At 41.8% G+C, this 21,227-nt stretch overlaps 1 protein-coding gene across 3 annotated transcripts in view; it reads left to right on the top strand.

The window, feature by feature from the left end:
- The window catches only part of MCTP2 (multiple C2 and transmembrane domain containing 2), a 264,931-nt gene that overhangs the window by 84,193 nt on the left and 159,511 nt on the right, over positions 1 to 21,227 (top strand). For all 3 annotated transcript variants that reach the window (XM_054257201.2, XM_017973284.4, XM_002749091.6), the window contains exons 3-4: positions 5,697 to 5,759; positions 6,921 to 7,029. In XM_054257201.2, coding sequence (XP_054113176.1) covers positions 5,697 to 5,759; positions 6,921 to 7,029 — 172 coding nt within the window. The remainder of the gene's footprint in view (positions 1 to 5,696; positions 5,760 to 6,920; positions 7,030 to 21,227) is intronic.

Raw genomic sequence — 21,227 nt, 5'->3', positions numbered from 1 at the left:
CCCCATGTTAACCCTCCCCAACCTCCTCACCACCCCCATGTCCCTTCCCTAGCCCTGCCCCCAAAAGACCCCAGTGTGTGATGCTCCCCTCCCTGTATCCGTGTGTTCTCACTGTTCAACACCCACCTGTGTGAGAACATGTGGTATTTGGTTTTCTGTTCTTGTGTCAGCTTGCTGAGAATGATGGTTTTCAGATTCATCCATGTCCCTACAAAGGACATGAACTCATCCTTTTTTATGGCTGCATAGTATTCCATGGTATATGTGTGCCACATTTTCTTTGTCCAGTCTATCATCAGTGGGCATTTGGGTTGGTTCCAGGTCTTTGCTATTGTAAACAGTGCCCCAGTGAACATACATGTGCATGTTTCTTTATAATAGAATGATTTATATTCCTTTGGGTATATACTCAGTAGTGGGATTGCTGGGTCAAATGGAATTTCTTTTTCTAGATCCTTGAGGAATTGTAATGGGGCAGTTTTTAAAGAGAATACTATTGATTGGTTCATCCAACTCTTTACTCTTATTTAGCTTTTCTGGATGTGGGTTTATATTTTCTTCCTCTGAAATTTAAACAGACAGTGACTGCTTACATGATTTTTACTTTGGCTTCCTGTGTGTGCGTCCTAGTGAGATCCCTCAGACAGCCATGTGGGAGGTGATGTTTGTAGAAGATCATGTTTAGTGTTTATAAAAGAAAAGTGTTGTTTATTCACAACAGTGTCTTACCCTCAATCTCAAAATCCTTGGTGACCAGAGAAGATTTTCTTTTTAAAGGAATTAATCTGCCATGCCAGTATCTCCCTATATCCTGCTGAATTTTAATATATTTGAATTCTTATAGATGGAAAAGGGAATGCAAAGTATGCATTACCTTCCCATAAATTTCAGTTTAGCAAGGCAAAATGGAAATATCAATGCAAACTTGCCTTTACTTCAAAAACACAAATGAAAAACAGTTATCTGAAAGGCAGTAGTGAGAGTTGTGTGAGGGAACTAACCTCATAACAGTGTTCATCCCACCGTGTTAATGTTGTATTTCTGAATGCTAGTATGGAATCAGACACTTTTGTCATATTTTTTTATATTAGTTTTGATAATATTTAAAATTATCTCTCTTCCTGAGTATATAGTTGTAAAAATTTTGTTTGAAATGTTAAAATGATGCTTATTAGGTAAACAATCAATAGATAGTCCATCACAGGATGGAATATTATGCAGCAATAAAAAAGAATGACACAAATAACAACGTTTATGGATTTCAAAGGTATTAAGTTGGCTGAATGATTCCAGTCTCAAACTTTAAATAGTGTATGATTCCAATGATATGATATTCTAGAAAAGATAAAACTATACGATGAGAATATACAGTTGCTTGCCAAAGTGGAATAGCACAGAGGCATTTTTTGGGTGATAGAACTGTTCTTTTTTTTTTTTTTTTTTGAGACAAAGTCTCACACTGTTGCCTGGGCTGGAGTGCAATGATGTGATCTCAGCTCACTGCAACCTCCACCTCCTGGGTTCAAGCACTTCTTCTGCTTCAGCCTCCCAAGTAGCTGGGATTACAGGCACCCACCACCATGCCTGGCTAATTTTTTGTATTTTTAGTAGAGATGGGGTTTCACTACTTTGTCCAGGCTGGTCTTAAAGTCCTGACCTCATGATCTGCCCAGCTTGGCCTCCCACAGTGCTGGGATTACAGGCATGAGCCACTGCACCCGGCCAGAACTGTTCTATATTCTGATTGTGGTGGGGGTTATATAAATATATACAAGTGTTTAAAACTATGGCAGTGTACCCATGGATAATGTAAATTTTACACTGTGTTAATTTTTTTTTAAGTAAATTCTTTTTGCAAAAGGCCAAGCACAGTAGCTCATGTCTGTAATCCTAGCTCTTTGTGGGAGGCCAAGGTGGGAAGATCACTTAAGGCCAGGCGATGAAGCCTCACCTGGGCTGGTGTGTGACAATTATGGTGGCTGTGGGAATGCATCTCTACAAAAATAAAGTTGGTAATAAAATTTATAAAATAAAAGTATATATTTTATTATAAAATATCATTGTATAACACAAAATAATGTTTATAATACTATAAAATATATCTATTTTAAAAGTTTATATAATAAAATATTTATAAAAGAAAACAAACCTTAGCCAAGTGTGGTGGTGTGCACCTGTAGTCTCAGCTACCCAGGAGGCTGAAGCAGGAGGATGGCTTAAAGTCACAGGAAGTCGAGGCTGCAGTGAGCTATGAACATGTCAGTGCACTCCAGCCTGGATGACAGGGGAGACCTTGTCTCAAGAAAACAAAGGCAACCCAGAGTGCTTGGTTACATTTATTGGGAACCTTTTTTTTTTTTTTTAAACAGAGTCTCATTCTGTTGCACAGGGTGGAATACAGTGGCACAATCTTAACTCACTGCAACCTCCACCTCCTGGGTTCAGGTGATTTTCCCGCCTCAGCTTCCCAAGAAGCTGGGATTACAGTTGCATGCCACCACACCCAGCTAACTTTTGTATTTTTAGTAGAGATGGGGGGTTTCTCCATGTTGGGCAGGCTGGTCTTCAACTCCCAACTTCAGGTGATCTGCCCGACTTGGCCTCCCGAAGTGCAGGGATTATAGGTGTGAGTCACCGTGCCTGGCCTGGGGAACATTTTTTTAAAAAAATCTAACAATAGGCTGGACCTAGTGTCTCACACTTGTAATCTCAGCACTTTGGGAGGCCAAGGCGGGTGGATCACAATGTCTGGAGTTCGAGATCAGCCTGGCCAATGTGGTGAAATCGCATGTTTACCAAAAATACAAAAATTAGCTGAGTGTGGTGGTAGGAGCCTGTCATCCCAGTTACTTAGGAGGCTGAGGCAGGAGAATCTCTTTAACTTGGGAGGTGGAGGTTGCAGTGGGCCAAGATCACACCACTCCACTCCAGCCTAGGTGACAGAGCGAGGATCTGTCTCAAAATAAAATAAAATAAAATAAAAAATCATAGTGGTGGTCTGGGGGATTCCTGATGAAATAAATATTAATTCTGCTCTTTTTAATGAAAAAATAAGTTGCTGATATAATTCCTAGGTTTACAAAGCAGGTGAAAATAATGCAACTTCTACTCAATGAATAATACCATAGGCACTATGCATGAGTGTGGGGGGAATATCCAAAGTTATGTGTCTCCCAGCGGCTGTAACTCGATCCTCCTGTGCATATGGAACATTCTGCTGTTCTTTATGGTAATCACTTTCCTATCTTGGTATTTATATATGGTGTGTGACAGTTATGGTGGCTGTGGGAACTATAACTTTAAGTTCTGTGACTTTTCTGTGAGTAAAACCAGCCATAATGTTGAATTAATGTCATTCCTCACATGGAATTTCCTTGTTGTTATAAGTGGAAGACTTACCACGTATTTGAATAAAAAGCTCCCTGTTCATTTTTGATAGCATGGAAATGGTGGTGGTTAGGTGGATTAATTTTGTCATTTAATTAACATCATCATTCAGTACAGTGAGGCCAACTGGGGATAATATATATGGTCCAGTCTGAGAGGTGATATGGTTTAATCACACCTCTGTCCACTCCTTCCCTTGAAGGTAGAAGATACAAGACCATCATTATCCTTGGCTAATGATATGATGCTTTAAACAAAAGTGTTATGATCCACTTTAGTGGATCCCAATCGTTTTGTGGAATTGTCTTCAAATGTGATTGATTACATGGAGCATTGATTCAGTTAATAAAACTGGAGACCATAGCATGTGATTTTCAGGCTTCAGAGCATCAGCGCTGGTTACTCTTGGCTCTATATGTGAAGGCATAGTTACTGATATTGGAAATCAGGCGGAAATTGATTACATTTCCAGGAAATGGTAGTGTATGGTATAAAACACATGCAAAAATCATTGGCATTGAGAAAGTCAATAGATTGAATAAGGTTCTGATTATTGTCATAAAGTAGTCTTCAGAGAGTCCTGTCCAGCTCATCTGTGGGTCCTTTTATACATAACACATGCAGGAGATACCAAGAACCAAGGGAGGGGTTGTTTGGCAATGGACTTGTGGCCTCTTTTCTTGTCTACCATCAAGCCACATTGAGAGTTAGGGCTGTTCTCCTGCCTAGCCGGGGAAGTACTTCCGGGGCCAGAGGCATAGAGTGGCTAAAGTGTCAGGGCCCAAGAAAGAGCTGCTGTCTGAAATCACTCTTGATCCTACACGAATTAACCTGCATTGAGCACGATATACTCGTAGTCTAGGGATATTAAACCTGGGACTGATGGGGAAAGAGGGAAGGGTAAGAAATGCAGGTTTCAAGAAGCCTAGGACCTTTGTTCATCCCAGCTCAGGGCCGGAGAGGCTGCATGCCTTCTTAATGCTCAGGGCTCATTTCTGCCCAGTTGCAGCCTTTCTGGATGTCACTGCAGGCAGAGGCCAGAAAGATCATTCTTGTTTGCAGCTCCTCACCATTTTTCTTGGGTGCTGGAGGTTTGTCCTCCTGGTCTGGAACTGGAGTTCTGTTGGTTCTTGAAGCTCCACTGGAGAGAGCGAATGCGTGTTTTGGAAGGTAGCCTGCCATCAGGTTGGATCTCTGAGTCATGTCCAGGGCCTCCCTGGTGGTCACTGTGTGTGGAAAAGACTAATGTCCTTGGTGCCTGTACTCCCAGTGGCTCTTGGTTTCCTAGGCAGTCTCTGCAGGGCTGCTTCTCATCTCCAAATTGGCCCATAGAATTGACATTACCCAGTCATCTTTGGAGGGGAAATTCCCATGTTTTTCATTGAAGCAGTCAGTCCTGGCTAATGTGCCAAAACAGGAATCTCCTCAAATTGCTGGGAGGCCTTTGCTCATGTCCCCTCCAATCTGCCTCTCAATGCAGGTAGCTGTCATCAGATTCAACGTAGAAACTGTGTTAAAGTTCCAGAAACACACAAAACCTCCTTTGTGTATATAAAACCCAACACAACTGAGGAGTCCGTGCCCCAAACCAACTACTGCATGATGCAGGTTTCATTGCGCTGTGGACTCATCTCCTGGGTATGGGAGGCATTTTAAAATTGGGAAACATAGGGGCTGGGTGTGGTGGCTCACGCCTGTAATCCCAGCACTTTGGGAGGCCGAGGCAGGTGTATCGCCTGAGGTCAGGAGTTTGAGACCAGCCTGGCCAGTGTGGTAAAACCCCATCTCTCATTCTGTTCAGAATTTGCATTTCCTGGTTTTGGTTTGGCAATTGAACAGTTGCCCCATGAAGGCATGGCTTGAGGAAGGTCTTTCAGATCACACTTTGAAACGTTTCCTTCCTAAATGACATGCTCATTTCTCTGGATCCTGAGATGCCTGTTTCACATCGGGGACTGGGGCTGGGCTGGCCCACCAGGGAGGGATCTTGCATAGTGGCTCTGATGCCCCACTTCTTTCACTGGGAACAAAGCTATTTGCATGCTAAGCATGTGGGTGTACTAAGGATGCTTTGTAGTCCAGCAGGTGCGTGCAGTTTCTCTTATCCATTGACCTAGGTGCAGAGGATACAGCTGGATTGACACCACTGAAATCACATCTCCTTGCCACACAAACAGGAAGGCAGCCCACATTGAAACCGCATATGCAAATATCAGATTTCCAAAGGGAAGACCTGATGCAGGGTGTCTTCCTGAGTTGATATTAATTTGCTTTTTTAAAGCAGGTTTATTTTTTCTTTTTCTTTGCAGAAGCTATTTGGAAGCAGTGACCTGAATGCTTCTATGACATCTCAACATTTTGAAGAACAATCTGTGAGTAACATTTCTTAAAAAGAAACATTAAATGTTGTAGATATTTCTTACCAAATGTTTGGATTTGTATTTTTCTGCCTCTTTTATTGCTAAAATTGCCAAACCATATATCCACTTACAAAAACAGGCCTTGCAAATTTTGGCTGGAGGAGATTAATTCAGTGTCTATTGATTTGTCAGACTGGTATAGATTCTTCTAAAAATACAGAGCAACTATGAAAGTGAGTGAGAGAGTATGGGAGATAGAGCCATTTTGAAGTGCTTTGAAACTGAAAAGAAGGCTGTCAAGGGTAGCCACAAGATCAATTAATTGAATGGCCAATAAGTGAATGATAAATGATTTTATCTGCCCTTTCCCTATAAGGACAGTCAAAAGTTTGAAATGGCACAAAACTTTAGTTTGGATCATGTAGTAAATAGTCAGAAATAGACCTGAATTCACCAGTATGGTCTGCAGGAGTTAATGCATTTCTGAAGGAGGAAGTGACTGGGCTGCGGGGAAGTGAGACGGTGAGGATTAGTGTAAGAGGCATGAAGAGTGGGTGCCAGAGAGTGAAGGAGAAGGGTGGAAAAGCCAGGAGAATGCTGGATGGAGACAGTGTCCTCTGGGGACCCAGGCAAGGAGCCTGTGTCAGATGGGCACGTGGACTTGAGAGAGATCAGCTGAGTGTCCAGAAGTGAAATTGTACTATACATGGAGGAGGTCTACAGAGGTGATGGGGGTTGGTGGCAAGGGTGGAGAATGGGCCATTTTACATCTAAACTTGGAAGTGGGGACACATGTTCTTGGGAGCTGGCCCTGCAGCTGCACTACTTCCTCCTCTTGCCTCTCTGGGTCTCTCCCCTGAGTTTTGTAACTAGGGATCCTGCTGTAAATTAATGAGGATATTTCAGAGGTTGACGTCCTGCTTATTTTATTCTGAGGTTAACCTTGCAAAAATGTCATATTTGCTTCTGAATTCTCATAAAATCCCACTGCGGCAAAATGTAAGGGACTTGTTAATAGAGAGTGTTCACCAACTGGTCCCAGTGAGGAGGAGTGGGGTGACAGTTGATCATCATAGCGGATTTTCTTTTTTCCCTCCAAAATTAAGATGTATTTCTGAAATTCTCCTGCCTGGGCCCAAGACAGTGTCTTAACTGCCTTCTCCATCTGTGCAGATGCCCGGGGAAGCCAGTGATGGCTTGAGTAACCTCCCCAGCCCTTTCGCGTACCTTCTCACCATACACCTGAAGGAAGGCCGGAACCTGGTTGTCCGAGATCGCTGTGGTAAGGCCTGGGTCTGAAATACCGGGTATTGCCTGGAAACGTCTTTCTCTCTGTCCTTGTATGAATATTTTTAATCGAACTCTGACATCATGGCGTGGTTTAGAATAGACAGTAGCTCAAATGTAAGTCTCTCCAGGTATAAGACATTTGCAATGAATTATTTAAACACACTGAAGCTTACTACTCTTCTTTATTACTAAGTTAATAATAATCACATAAAATGGTTTTAGAATGAAATGAGGTAACTCTGATAGCTTTATGCCTGGCATATAGCAACTGTTCAAGCAAATGCTTGCTCAATCCTACTTTAAATTATTCATGAGAAAAATGTGAGCCCATTTTTAGTATAAGGTCTTCTGACGTACACATTGACAGGAATGCCTTTGAAACTACCTCCCCTTTGATCTGAAATCTCACTGGACTCCCTCTAATAGCTAGTGTCTGTCTGTGATTATTTTATTTATCTTTTTCAAGGCTCTGTACCTAGCCGTAAATATATGCCTGTATATTTTTAAATTAAGATGGTTCTGTCATATCTATCTGCTGCAATGAGCTTGCTTTCTTTCTTTTTTTAAAAAAAAAAAACAAAACTTTACAGGTCTTCAAAATTGACCATGCTTTTCATGTACATATCTTGCCTTTTTTTTTTTTTTTTTTTAAAAATATAACATTGTATTCCATGGTATAATACTTTATTTCTCTACGGATGGTAGCAGTTGTTTTCCTTCTGTTTCTGCACCATAAATGATGCTGTCATGAGCATATTGTATATGCTTCTGTGCACAGATAAAGCTAAACCTTAGATTAAAATGGCATGTGTTTAAGGGCAGACAGTGGAGCCAGACTGCCTAGGCTCAGAGAGTGGCTTCTCCATTCATTGCTGTTTGATGTAAGAAATGTTGCTTGGGCTGAGCGTGGTGGCTCAAGCCTGTAATCCCAGCACTTTGGGAGGCCGAGGTGGGTAGATCATGAAGTCAAGAGATCGAGACCATCCTGGTCAACATGTTGAAACCCCATCTCTACTAAAAATGCAAAAAATTAGCTGGGCATGGTGGTGCATGCCTGTAATCCCAGCTACTCAGGAGGCTGAGGCAGGAGAATTGCCTGAACCCAGGAGGCGGAAGTTGTGGTAAGCCGAGATTGTGCCATTGCACTCCAGTCTGGGTAACAAGAGTGAAATTCCGTCTCAAAAAAAAAAAAAAAAAGAAACGTTGCTTGACCACTTGATGCCTTGGGTTGTTCATGAAACGGCTCATATAAAAAACAAGGGTAGTATGGTCAACCTGCCTTACAGGCTGTCGGAAGGATGGTGGGCATTCATGTAAACAATGTCTACTTTTCAATTGAATTTTTCTTTCTAAGTTTTTATAATTCTTCATAATTTTCAGCATTGATATTTGTTGTACACTGCAAATATTTTTCTCCCAGTCTGTTGCTTATCCTTAATTTTATGGCCTCTTTGTCCTTCAGTAGGTTTATATTTCGTTGTAGGCAAATGCATCTTTTTTTTCCCTTTATGATCTTTATTTGGTTGAATAGCTGAGATCCTTTTATTCTAAAGAGTTCTTTTTCTTGCTTTGGTTTCTGGACAGTTTCTCTGGTTGCTTCCTTTCTCTTCTGTTCTGGAATGTCTTTTCAATAAAGGTGTCTGTTGACCCTTTGATCTGTCGTCTGTGTCTCTTAAGTTTTTCTTTTTTATTTTTTCCTTAACTTTTTCCTCTCAGAAAGAATTCTTCAGCTTGATCTTCAGCTTGCTTATTGTCTTGTCAGTTGTTTACATTGTACCGTTTTGTTTGCTAATTGTTATGTTTTTCTTTTTATGACCTATTTTGTTTCACGATTTCATCTCTTTTTGAGAATATTAAGTATTCATTTACAGTATCTTGTCTGGTGCTCTGTTTCTTGGATATCAGTTCAAGGGATTGACTGCCCCTCATTTGGGACATTATTTTTGTTTGCATATTTGATGCTCTGGAGTAATTTGCTTATCATTTTATTTGTGTTTTCTGTTCCCTCCTCTATGGATGTTATTTTTGCTTACCGTGTCCTGCTCTGGGTGTTGATAGGGAGAGCTGGGGCATGCTGCAGGACAGGGTGAGCTGGTGGTTCAGGATGTGTTCTTCCCATTCCTTCTGGTTATCACCTGCTACTTAAAGCCTTTCTCTCTGCATATGCCAGTGCTGTCTGCTTCTGCTTATCTTCAGGTGCCTTTGCTGGGCATTGCTCAGCCTCAAGGCATAGGACAGTGCTGGCCTATCCAGCTCTCTCTTTATGCTGAACCCACCAGTCACACTGGCTTGCATTGGCCATCTTATCTCTGCTGCCTCCAAGCCTGGAGCATTCTTGACTCACCTGCCACACACCCTTCCACCCTCCAACCCTCCCACTGCACCACTGCTCAGAAACACCTTTGCCATGACCTCTACTGCTCATGTGTCCGGATATGGATTCTTCTGTGAACTGATCTCCCCTGGTTTTCATCTTTTAGACCCATATGAACTATGTTCTTTTCCTTCCTAATAAAATTTTCTCTTTTCTCTCTCTTTCTCTCTCTCATGTTTTCTCAGATGTAGCATTTTAAAATAATGAAATAATTATTGCCCACTTGTTGGTTATTTTTTTAAATAAAAATCATAATTTTTTATCTATCAAGTATGACCCTTCTCACTTCTATTATTGTTATAAAAGCATCTATTTTTACAACTGACATCTCTTATGTTCTTCTTGATGGTTTGGGGCAGATAGCATTTTATGCCTGAAAGAACATCTAAAAGATGTAATCATAAACCAGTGTAGGGTTGCCTCCCACAAATATGCTGACTCCAGCCCTGAACTGGCACAGTGTCCAGTGGGTACTTCTGTCAAAAATGATTGTCACGTTTCTTTTGTGACAGTTTCTCTGGTGAGTAGAAGAAAGTGCGTGGTTAACGTTACCAGGAAGAAAATGTTCTGAAGCCACATGTCCTGTTTTAAATTTAAGGAATTTCCTCAGTAGCTTTTTGTTGTTGTTGTTGGTGGTGGTGGTGGTGTGTGTGTGTGTGTGTGTGTGTGTGTGACATGAAGTCTCATTCTGTTTCCCAGGCTGGAGTGCAGTGGTGCAGTCACGGCTCACTGCAACCTCCGACTCCCAGGTTCAAGCAATTCCGCTGCCTCAGCCTCCTCAGTCGCTGGGATTACAGGTGCACACCACCATGCCCAGCTAATTTTTATATTTTTAGTAGAGATGGGTTTCACTCTACTGCTGGCCAGGCTAGTCTCAAAATCCTGACCTTGTGGTCCACCCACCTCAGCCTCCCAAAGTGCTGGGATTACAGGCATGAGCCACTGCATCCAGCCAATAGTTTTTAAGTTTAGGGACATACACAGGCCCTGGACCTCTTCTGTTGGCCAGCTACTCCTTTTCTAGTTTTCTCCATCTTTCCTAGTTATTTCTCCCTCACTGTGTCAAGCATTACTATACTTCTCTATCAAACTGATGCAGTTACAGCAGATTCCTAGTAGATGGTCAGTACACCCAGGAGATGATGAAGCCATGGCACACATCAGAAAATGATACAATAGGGCGTATGTGCTCTTGTTCCACATCTTGTTTCAAGACCAAAGTCTGTGTTCCAGCCCCAGCCATTGTCCTTTCTCTCTGCAGAGTTTTATCACAGTTAAAACATCATTTGAGAATTTGGGCAAACCTAACATCATCCAAGTATAAATACCTAATGAGGAGTCTAGGTCATAAACTGCGCCGGTTCAGCCACTATTTCTTTTGAAACCAGTAGTAATTGTTCTTGTTTTTTTTTTTTTTCTTTTATTTTAGGGAACAATTTATCATTATCTATTAACAAAATGGCCCACTCTTTCAATAAGTTCATTTTTCTTTGTCTTTTGAGACAGAGTCTCACACTGTCACCCAGGCTGGAGTGCAATGGTGCGATCTTGGCTCATGGCAATCTCTGCCTCCTGAATTCAAGTGATTCTTCTGCCTCAGTGGCCTCTTGAGTAGCTGGGATTACAGGCATCCATCACCACACCCAACTAATTTTTGTATTTTTAGTAGAGACGGAGTTTCACCATTTTGGCCAGGCTGGTCTCGAACTCCTGACCTTGTGGTCCGCCTGCCTCAGCCTCCCAAAGTGCTGAGATTACAGGCATGAGCCACCGCACCCAGCCAACCAGTTCACGTTTCATACCTTGGAGATGTTGAGTATGCCTTCCTATGCTATGACTCTGTTAATTTCTGTTTGATTATCACAGGTATTAAGTTAGTGATCAACGTATGATCTTGAGCCTGCTGGAGGCTAGACAGCATTTGAGTGTCTACTGTGGGTTCAAGAAGGGGCCCTAAATACTAGTCCATGTGCTCTCACTCCTGCCTCCTGTGCCTAGGAACAACATCACTTTTCTCAATACAGAATTGTTTTCTACAAAACCCAACCCAGACTCAGAATCATTATCTAACACAATCCTTTGCACCAATAGTTCTCAAAATTGAATAAGCCTCAGAAGACTCTTGGGAACTAATAAAAATGCACATCACTGAGCCCCGCCCACAGAGTCTGATTCAGTGGGTCTGGGGCGGAGCCTGAGAATTGGCATCTCTAACAAGTTCCCAGCGGATGCTGATGCTGCTGGCCCAGGAACAACACTTTGAGAACCTTTGCTCTAGGCAGCCCCTGTCACAGGTGAGTGTCGGCACATGAGAAGAAACACCTGCTTTTCCTTAGAGGTAGAGTTTCAACTTTTGATTATGTTAGCCAGGACACTGCGTTTTCCTGGGCCTTTTCTCATTATCTGTGTGCTCTCTGTCATTGGTCTCAGCTTAATTTGTATTCTTGGAATATAATTTAATTTAGCATTAACTCAATTAAAGTCATTAGGTCCAGAAACTGTGTGATTTGCTTAAGTACTATGAAATGTTTTTGGCTTATCTATGCATTTACAATATTTCGTCTGTATAACATGTTCTTCAATTCTGTAGACACTAAACCAATAGCTTACTGTTGCAATAGGAAGTATCCCTCAGTCTAGACTCAGATGGTGCTTCTCCTATGCAATCTTTTATGTTTTTCACAGGCATAAGCTCTCTCTCACCTCAATCGTACACAGATTACACCTTTATAAAACATACACATTTATCCTTAATTGGGTAAATGACTGATCTGCCCTATTACAATATGAGTGCTCTGTTAGGTAGAAGAATAGTTTTTTAATTTTTGTATACCCTCCTGTGCTATGCTGATGGTTTATACACAGAGTATTTTTAAAACATGTTAGTTACTCATTGAGGAAATCCAACTTCAGTGCTGGACTTAAGGAGCATTGAGGCCTGTTATCAAGGGGAAAGTATCTTTGCAGAATGAACAGGATTTTCTCAGTTCCTTATTGAGCAAGCATATCTTGGGTTTCCCCAGTGACATCAGCATTCTACTGGTATTCCTCTGGGGCCTGGTGATTAAAGTCAGCAAAAAGGATTTATATGATTTCAGAGATAAAGACGACTGTCAAACAGATCACCTGGTTGAGCTGTAGATTTAATGGAAGCTTTAATTCAGGAAATTGGAGCACAAAAATTAAATGACTTGCTGAAGGTCACATTGGAAGGCAAGATTCGGAGCAGACTGTGTGGCTCAGTGGGACAAGAAGAGGATTTGGAGTTGGTCTACTACTTGGCTTTGTGACCTCCTTGTACAACTTACATGACCTCCCTAAAATGGGTGGGACGTAACTTGCCTCATAATGTGACTGTAAGGACTGAAAAGAGTAAAACAATTTGGATGAGCCTGGGGGACAAAATGTTAAGTAAAATGAGTCAGGCACAAAAAGCCACCCCATGTTGTCACTCATGTGTGAGCTAGAAAGTTGATGACATGTAGGTAGAAAGGAGAATGGGAGCTACCAGAGACTGGGAATGTGGGAACGGGGGAGATAAGGAAGGGGTGGTTAAGGGGTACAAAAATAAAGTTAGAAAGAATAAGTTCTGACTGGGTAGGTGGTTCACACCTGTGATCCCAGTGCTTTGGGAGGCCAAGGAGGGTGGATCACAAGGTCAGGAGTTTGAGACCAGCCTGGCCAAGATGGTGAAACAGAGTCTTTACTAAAAATACAAAAATTAGCTGGGTGTGGTGGTGGGTGCCTATAAAGCAGCTACTTGGGAGGCTGAGGCAGGAGAATCACTTGAACCCGGGAGGTGGAGGTTGCAGTGAGCCGAGATCCCTCAGTAGGGTGACCATAGTTAATAATAATTTATTGTATATTTCAAAATGGAAGAGAAAAATTGGAATATTCCCAATGTGAAGAAGTGATATGTTTGAGCTAATGTATATTTCAGTTACCCTCATTTGATCATTATGCATTGTATGCACGTATCAAAATACTACATGTACCCCATAAATATGTATTATTATGTATTAATAGAGAAGTATATATGACATAATGCCCCTACCTGTGGAAAATAGGCAGTAGATGAAAAGATATGTTGTTATAGTGGCTAATAAATAAGAAGAATACAAGCTGCCCATGTTCTTGGCTCCCAGAGCAGAACTCATTGCTGTGTTCTGTGCCACCTGCCCCATCGTTGAACTTGGACGCTTGGTCCTTGTGTCAGTTTTCCAGTTTCTCTGTGCCCTCTTCATGATCTGTCTTCAGCATAGGGTTTTTAAAATACAGCTAATCCATAAACGATACAGGAGGTTGGGGTGCTAACCCCTCACGCAGTCAGAAATCCACATACAACTTTTGAATTTTCTCAAACGTAACTACTCATGGCCTACTGTTGACCAGAGTCTTACTGATAACAGAAACAGCCCATTGGCACATAGTTCGCATTTCTATTATATATTGTATTCTCATAATAAGGGAAGCTAGAGAAAAAGTGTTAAGAAAATCATAAAAGAGAGAAAATAGATTTACTCTTCATTAAGTGAAAGGGGACCATCATAAAAGTCTTCACCCTCATCGTCTTCATATCTGATTGGCTGAGGAGGAGGTGACAGAGCAGGGTTTGGTCTGGCTGTCTCGGGAGCTGCTGAAAAGGAAGAAGATTCTGTGTAAGTGCATCCTTGCAGTTGTTCTAACTCTTACTGTCAAGAGTCCACTGTATTTTATTTTCCTACTGTGGAATCATGAATTTCATTTTAAGTAAAAATTATACAGATCAAATTAATGACATATTTGGTATTATGCTAGAGGCTTCTTCAAAGTGTTACTCCAATGTGTTGCAACCCTGACCACGGAGGAACAGCAGCTGCAGCATCTTTAATTCCGGTTGCGTAGTCTGCTTTTGAAAGCTTTTTAGGGGAAAAACTATTTTGGATGAATCACTTTCTGCTAAGGAAGGAGTTCAGCATTTTCTTTGGATTGTTACAAAATCATTAGTCTGTGTACCTTTCTGTCTAGAACATGGATTAGTAAACTTTTTAGGGCTTTATGGGCTATAAGTGAAAATTAACTTCTGATATAATGAAAAAGCAGCCGTAGGCAATAAAGAAATAAACACAGCTTTGTTCCAATAAAACTTTATTTACAAAAACAGGCAGTGGTCTGAATTTAACTGATGGACCAAAGTTTGTTGACCTCTGCCTAGAATATCATGGTCTGATTTTTGCATTCTTGCTTTTAAAAACTGCTCCAAAATCATTATCTACAACAAAGAATGTGTAATCTAATCAGGCAGTCATCAAGAGTCCAGTCTCATGCTTTCAGCAAAAGCGTCTTGGAAATATGACATGAAATAAGGCAGGACAATCGGAGATCTTGAGTAATAGAAAGTCATTTTCTTGATATTTAACTGAGCAGAGGAGTGGAAGAATATGGTATCTCTCTTAGGAAAAGACAGCTCACAAATGCCAAGAAAGGGTATTAAAAAGTGCTTAGAGGGTTTGTGATTGAGCCTGGTTTCGGTGACTTTGCTCATGAGGAAATACATGCAGAAGAGACCTCCCAGATACCAGAGTTCCCTGTGTCTGTTGTGATGCCGTCAGCCGGAGGCCAGAAAATAGGCTTCACTGGCAAAAAGAGCTGTGAGTGTTTTATCTAAATCACTCCCTTCCCTGGTCCAAACAGAGCTGCTTTGTTAAGTAGGCTATCAAGGCGGGATTTTGAGGTTTTTCTGGGGGTTCTAGTGAAGATTGCTAAACTACACAATTGTTAATTGTTCTTTGGAGGGAATCATGAGGAAGTCTGGCTTCAGAACAATTGGCAGGTTTAGCAATGGTGTGGGGAAAGGGATAATGTGGAATAGTTGCCACCAGGACACCCCAGGCCCTTTAGTTGTCCGCCTTTGTGTGTATGTATGTATGTGTGCATACCTAAAAGAACAACAGAAAATCCTATGGGGAATTGAAAACGAACTCCCTGTCTTAAGCATGCTTATGCACCCATGAATAATCATGGGACACAGAAGAGTATCGCGGGAGGCTGGAGGTTTGGATGAGGTAGCTCTGGAAGGGTGGCCACGTTTAGAAGATTGTTCCTTGCAGGTCATTTTCCAGTTCTTGAGGAATTTCCTCTGAATCTTTGGCATGTGGTCCTTCAGCCTTGACAAGACTAGGTCTGGTGTTGGGGAGCTCCCGTGTAAACTAAGCAGCCCTGTTATATTACTGTTATTATTTATTGGTGGATGCCTTTGGCTGCTGTAGGGGTCTTTCTAAGGAGTCTTACTCAGATGCTGTCATCGGCCCAGGCATTGTGTTGAGCACACCCTTGTTAGCAACATACGCAGAAAAAGGAATCGCCACCCTCTGCCTACATCTCTACCGTCTCAGCCATTGTCAAACTGTTGCCCTCATCCGACCCTCCCTGTCGCCTCTTCCGTTTCTCTCATCTTTATTTGCTCCTTCTGCTCTCCTTTTCCTCACCCGAACATTTTCCTTTTACTTCTTTATAGTCCCCATTTCCTTTCTATTCTTTTCCTGGATGTTATACAGGAGATATTGTTTTCAACCAAGTAGGACTTAGACTTGTTTTAAGTTCTTGATCTGCGTAGCTCTTGGCAGTCTTAAACGTCGAGACTGGTAAAGCAGAATAAATACGATGTGAGCGATCGCTTTTAATTCCAACTGCTTCACGACTTGGTTGATACATGGAGGAAATTGGACCCTGGCTCAATTACCCCTGGGAAGGAATGTGGCCGAGAAGAAGGTGTCCTGGTGTCTCAGAGCTGGTGCTGTGCTCCAGGCCTGGCTTAAACTTCAGCCTTGTGATACGGCCAGGTCTCTTGTCCTGTGCAAAATGCTCAGCTCATACCCTGTTGCCTCCTACAGCACTAATACATGGAAAACAATGGTCCTTGCATGAAAACCCTGTTTTTCTGTAATGTTAGGGAGTTGTAGTACTTTCTGCTGTGAGCTGAGGGAATACTATGTTGCTTGTGCCCTCTTGTGGCCACTTTGCAGTGTTGCAAAAGGAAAAGAAAAGTCAGTTGAAGTTCACGGTCACATTTCTAGGGCCATGAAAATCACTCCAGCTGTAAGTTGAGGTTGGATGGTCTTCCTTTTTGACGTGAGTTTTAGTGGATGAAAATTCATGACTACTCATGCAGAAAACTGGTCTCTTTCAAAATTTCCAGCACAGGTAGGTATCTAACATTCGTTTTTAGAGCAGTGGCAGCTTTATTTGCAGATAATGGAAAAACATGTATAAGCTAAGTCATGTTCATTTGTAAAAGAAGTAGTTCAGAGAAAAAACTTAAAGATCTCTCGATACTGTGAAATTGATGCTACATAATGAGTGTTTAATAAGTTACTAAATTGATACGAAAAAGTTAAAATGACTGATTTAAATCCTGGTTTTCTTTTGCTATTTAGAAGGCTAATTTTATTATGTTGCTAGAACTTTGTATTGTATACTGAGCAGGGGTACAGCTTCCCAACAAGTGTGTTCTGAATGGGATGTACTGAAGTTTTCTTTCTGGCAGCCCTCGGGGCACCTCTGTTAGGCTTGGGGTCAGCCCCCCAGCAGTCTCTTCTGTAAACCCTGCTATGCCCTACTCACATCATTGCCCTCGGTGCCATGATGTGAAGTGTTGAAGAGTGCTGGATGGTGGGTGAGAGTCATGCGTGCATAGCCTTTGGCCATGGACCACAGGAGCTTGGATTCTGGCTCAGACATGGCCTTGCAGCGAGCCTGCTAGGCTTGCAGTAAGATTGGTGTGTGTGCTTGTGGAGACTTGGTGGTGGAGAGGGGGGCAGGGCGTAGGGTGGGTGGAGCTGAAACAGTAATATACAATAAACATTAGCTATGATTATTGCTGTGTGAATTGTTACAGTTATTCTTGGTAAATTACTCTACTTTGGGTTTTGTTTCTGCATTTTGCCTGTGGGCACAGGAATGGCTTTGTGACTTTCTCGTCCTTTTTATTAAGGGCCTGTCTTCCCAGTGCCCTCATCAGTTTTGGCACCTTTTGTGTATCTTTTTGTTCTTTTACTTCTTTGGAGATAGATGTTGCTCCCCCTGCCACCACCTCCAACCAGGGTGGTGTGAGAGTTGTAAAAGGTGTTTTTTTTTTTTTTTTTGAGATGGAGTTTCGCTCTTGTTACCCAGGCTGGAGTGCAACGGCGCGATCTCGGCTCACCGCAACCTCTGCCTCTGGGTTCAGGCTTTGCCTCCTGCCTCAGCCTCCTGAGTAGCTGGGATTACAGGCACGTGCCACCATGCCCAGCTAATTTTTTGTATCTTTAGTACAGACGGGGTTTCACCATTTTGACCCGGATGGTCTCGATCATTTGACCTCGTGATCCACCCGCCTCGGCCTCCCAAAGTGCTGGGATTACAGGCTTGAGCCACCGCGTCTGGCCAAAAGGCGTGTTTTGAGATTAGTTCTTATTTTTTATGAAACAGGAGAAATGAGAGACTCTTTTAAAAGCCACATTCTTTGAATAAGGACTCTGGCGTGGATTGAGGTTTTATTTTCCCCATCATAAATTTCACTTAGAAAATGCCCCTGCAGATATGATAGTGACCGACATGAGTGAAACTGGTGCCGATGAAGGCACCCCACTAGGCCCTCCTGAAATTTAGAACCTACTCCACTGCATCGCCCAGATTTTTAAAGTCTATTTTTCTTTCTTAAGTGAAAGAGAATCTGGCTTTTAAATTGTTTGATTACCTGCTGTTTTCTTTCTACACATTTTTCTCTGTATTATAAAAACTTTATTTTGGGCTGGGCATGGTGGCTCACAGCTGGAATCCCAGCATTTTGGGAGGCCAAGGCAGGTGGATTACCTGAGGTCAGGAGTTTGAGACCAGCCTGGCTAACATGGGGAAACCCCGTCTCTACTAAAAATACAAAAATTAGCAGGGCATGTTGGTGCATGCCTGTAATCCCAGCTACTCTGGAGGCTGAGGCAGGAGAATTGCTTGAACCAGGCGGGCAGAGGCTGCAGTGAGCCGAGATCACATCATTGCATCCAGCCTGGGCAACAGAGCAAGACTCCACTTCGGAAACAAACAAACAAACAAACAAACAAAAAACAACTTTATTTTGAAAAAGAAATTAAAAGCTTGGTAGGGCACCATACTTTTTTCAATCAACTTTCTGAATTAAGTTTTTCAAAACTTTTAATATTAGTAATAATGCTGCAACAAACGTTCTTCTGCCTAAATGTGTGCGTGTAACTTACTTTTTCATATATTTGCAAGTTATTTATTAGGGTGGATTGAATTTTTTCTGTTACATGACCTGAGTATTTCAAGATTCTCATTACAAAATTGCCAATTTATACTCTTAGAAGGCCCTATTTTGTTGACCTTCTGGTATGTGAAAATGGGCCACTTTTTGTTTCTCACCTACCTTGTATGTAGAATATCGTTGTTATTTTATTTTATTTTTTTTGAGGTGAAGTCTTGCTCTGTCACCCAGGCTAGAGTGCAGTGGCATGATCTCGGCTTACTGCAACCTCTGCCTCCTGGGTTCAATGGATTCTCTTGCCTCAGCCTCCTGAGTAGCTGGGATTACAGGCATGTGCCACCACATCCAGCTAATTTTTGTGTTTTTGAGAGATGGGATTTTGCCATGTTGGCCAGGCTGGTCTTGAACTCCTGACCTCAGGTGATTCCCCTCAGTCTCAGCCTCCCAAAGTCCTGGGATTATGGGTGTGAGCCACTGCACCTGGTCATATCTTTGTTAATTTGATTGAAGGCAAGTGTTGTATTGTTTTTTTCTTGAAACGGTGTTAATGAATTTGGACCTTTAAATATGTTTGGTTAATGAGACAGTTGCTTCTCTGCATGGTCGGTTCCATGCATTACTGTTGTTCATTCTGTCTCCTGGACATGTTCACGTGTGTTTTTCTAATTTGTCACTTGCCTTTAAATTTTATAAGTTTTTGTTGCAAAAATATTTTTAGTCTTACAGTTCTATTCTGAAAAGTGTCTTTATTTTTTATCTAGAAAGTTTCTTGAGAGATACACACCTACATTTATTCTCTTTTCCATCTGGTTTTACATTTTTCATTTATCTCTTTGATCTGTCCCAAGTTTACTTAGTTTCTGGCTTAGAATAGGATCTTAGTTTTATTCAACCAAATGGCTATCTAAGTAACTAGGACTAGATGTTTATTTTCCTAATGATGTGAGAGTCACTTTTTAAGTATACATTAAATCGCAAAAAGCATATTGGGGTCTGCTTCAACAATTTCCCTTTGATTCCTATTGATGATGTTCTCTTGTTCAGCTCCACACCAGAGTTTTATTGTTTTGAATGCAGTCCGTTTTGTTTTACATTTGGGATTTGCTTCTCATTGGAGTACCTTCTGTGAACAGCAGATGGCATGAGATCATTGGCCACATCTGGGCCAGCGTATCAGAAACTCTCATTCAAGAGCAAATGTGTATCTTTCAAAGATGCAGACACCCGTTCTGTAACCCAGGAGTGGTTTTCCTTCACTTGTTGAGTTTTGGTCACTCATGGATGTCCTGCAGTCAGTGATCGGAGCTGAGTTTTAAAATTGGTTTCTGTTTATTCCTTTGCCACTTGATACAGATTATCACTGGACGTGTTTGTCCCAACAGTCTTACATATATTCCCACAATGGAGTCCCTTAAGGTTCTTGTTGTATGGCTTTGTTTGGGACTCTGTGAATAGTTGTGGATTGATCAGAATGTCTTGATGCTCTGCTGCTTTATAGAGTCAGTTTTTCTGTTTCTGTGGAATCCCATCTCAATTCCTATGCAAAATTGGGGTGTTTCCTATTCCTGCTGCATGTAAGGAAATTCCCTTACACACAACCAAAGATCATTGGCTTGAATTAAATGTAGCATGTCTTCTATTTGCTTGATTGGTACTTCTCTAGAGGGGGTAGTTTTTATCAAGAGTTTATTTCTATACCAAAAAATGAGACATGCTGTATTTGAAGTCATTCTTCTGATGTATTTGTTTCACTCTCTGTAAAGTTGATAAGAGAAATTCTGCCTGTGAGCATGTTGATGGGTATCTGCGTATTCCCACATATCCGTGATTTACTCATGGCTGAGTTTTGATTTCAGCTACATTTAGTCCTATCATGCCATCATGCCTTGTTGAGTTTGAGGCAGGGAATGTGGCATGTCACAGTGAAGGGTGTTATTCTTGAGACTCTATGTACCAAATTACCTCAAATCTCAGCAACAATCACATGTTCATGAATTCTGGGAGTGTAAATTTGGACAAAGCCCAATGGAGATGGCTTGTTTTGCTGCACACTCTCTGGGGCTTCACCTGGGAAGACCTGAAGGTTGGGGGGACTTGACTATTGGGGACCTAGTATTGGAGGCTTGAAGGTCTGTTGATTCCCATGCTGCATATGTGGAATCAGGCACCTGGAAGATGAGGATGGTTCCACATGAGGCCTCTCCATGCAGCATGTCTTCCTTGTGATATGGCAGCTTCAGAGTCATCAAGCTTTTTATGTGGAAGGTCAGGGCTCCAGGCACAAGGGTCACAGCACAAGGCAGAAACTGCATCACCTTTTATGATGCACCCTTGGAAGGAACATCACACCACAAAAGTTGAAGCAGTCACCCAATTCAAGAGGAATGGAGACAGATATCCTATTTTTTTATTAAGTACCACATAATTTGGGGACTGTTTTGTAAAATTACTGTAGTTCTGAAGCCTTTAGAGTGAAAACAATCTAGGTTCAAGGCTCAGCTCTCAACTTTCTAACTTTTGTCATCCTTTAAAAAAAAGTTTGAGCTGAGCGCGGTGGCTCATGCCTGTAATCCCAGCA

This window comes from Callithrix jacchus, chromosome 6 (genome assembly GCF_049354715.1).
Source record: "Callithrix jacchus isolate 240 chromosome 6, calJac240_pri, whole genome shotgun sequence".
NCBI classification, from domain to species: Eukaryota; Metazoa; Chordata; class Mammalia; order Primates; family Cebidae; genus Callithrix; species Callithrix jacchus.
Note: the sequence above shows the minus strand (reverse complement) of the source record. Positions and strands in the feature narration are given on the sequence as shown.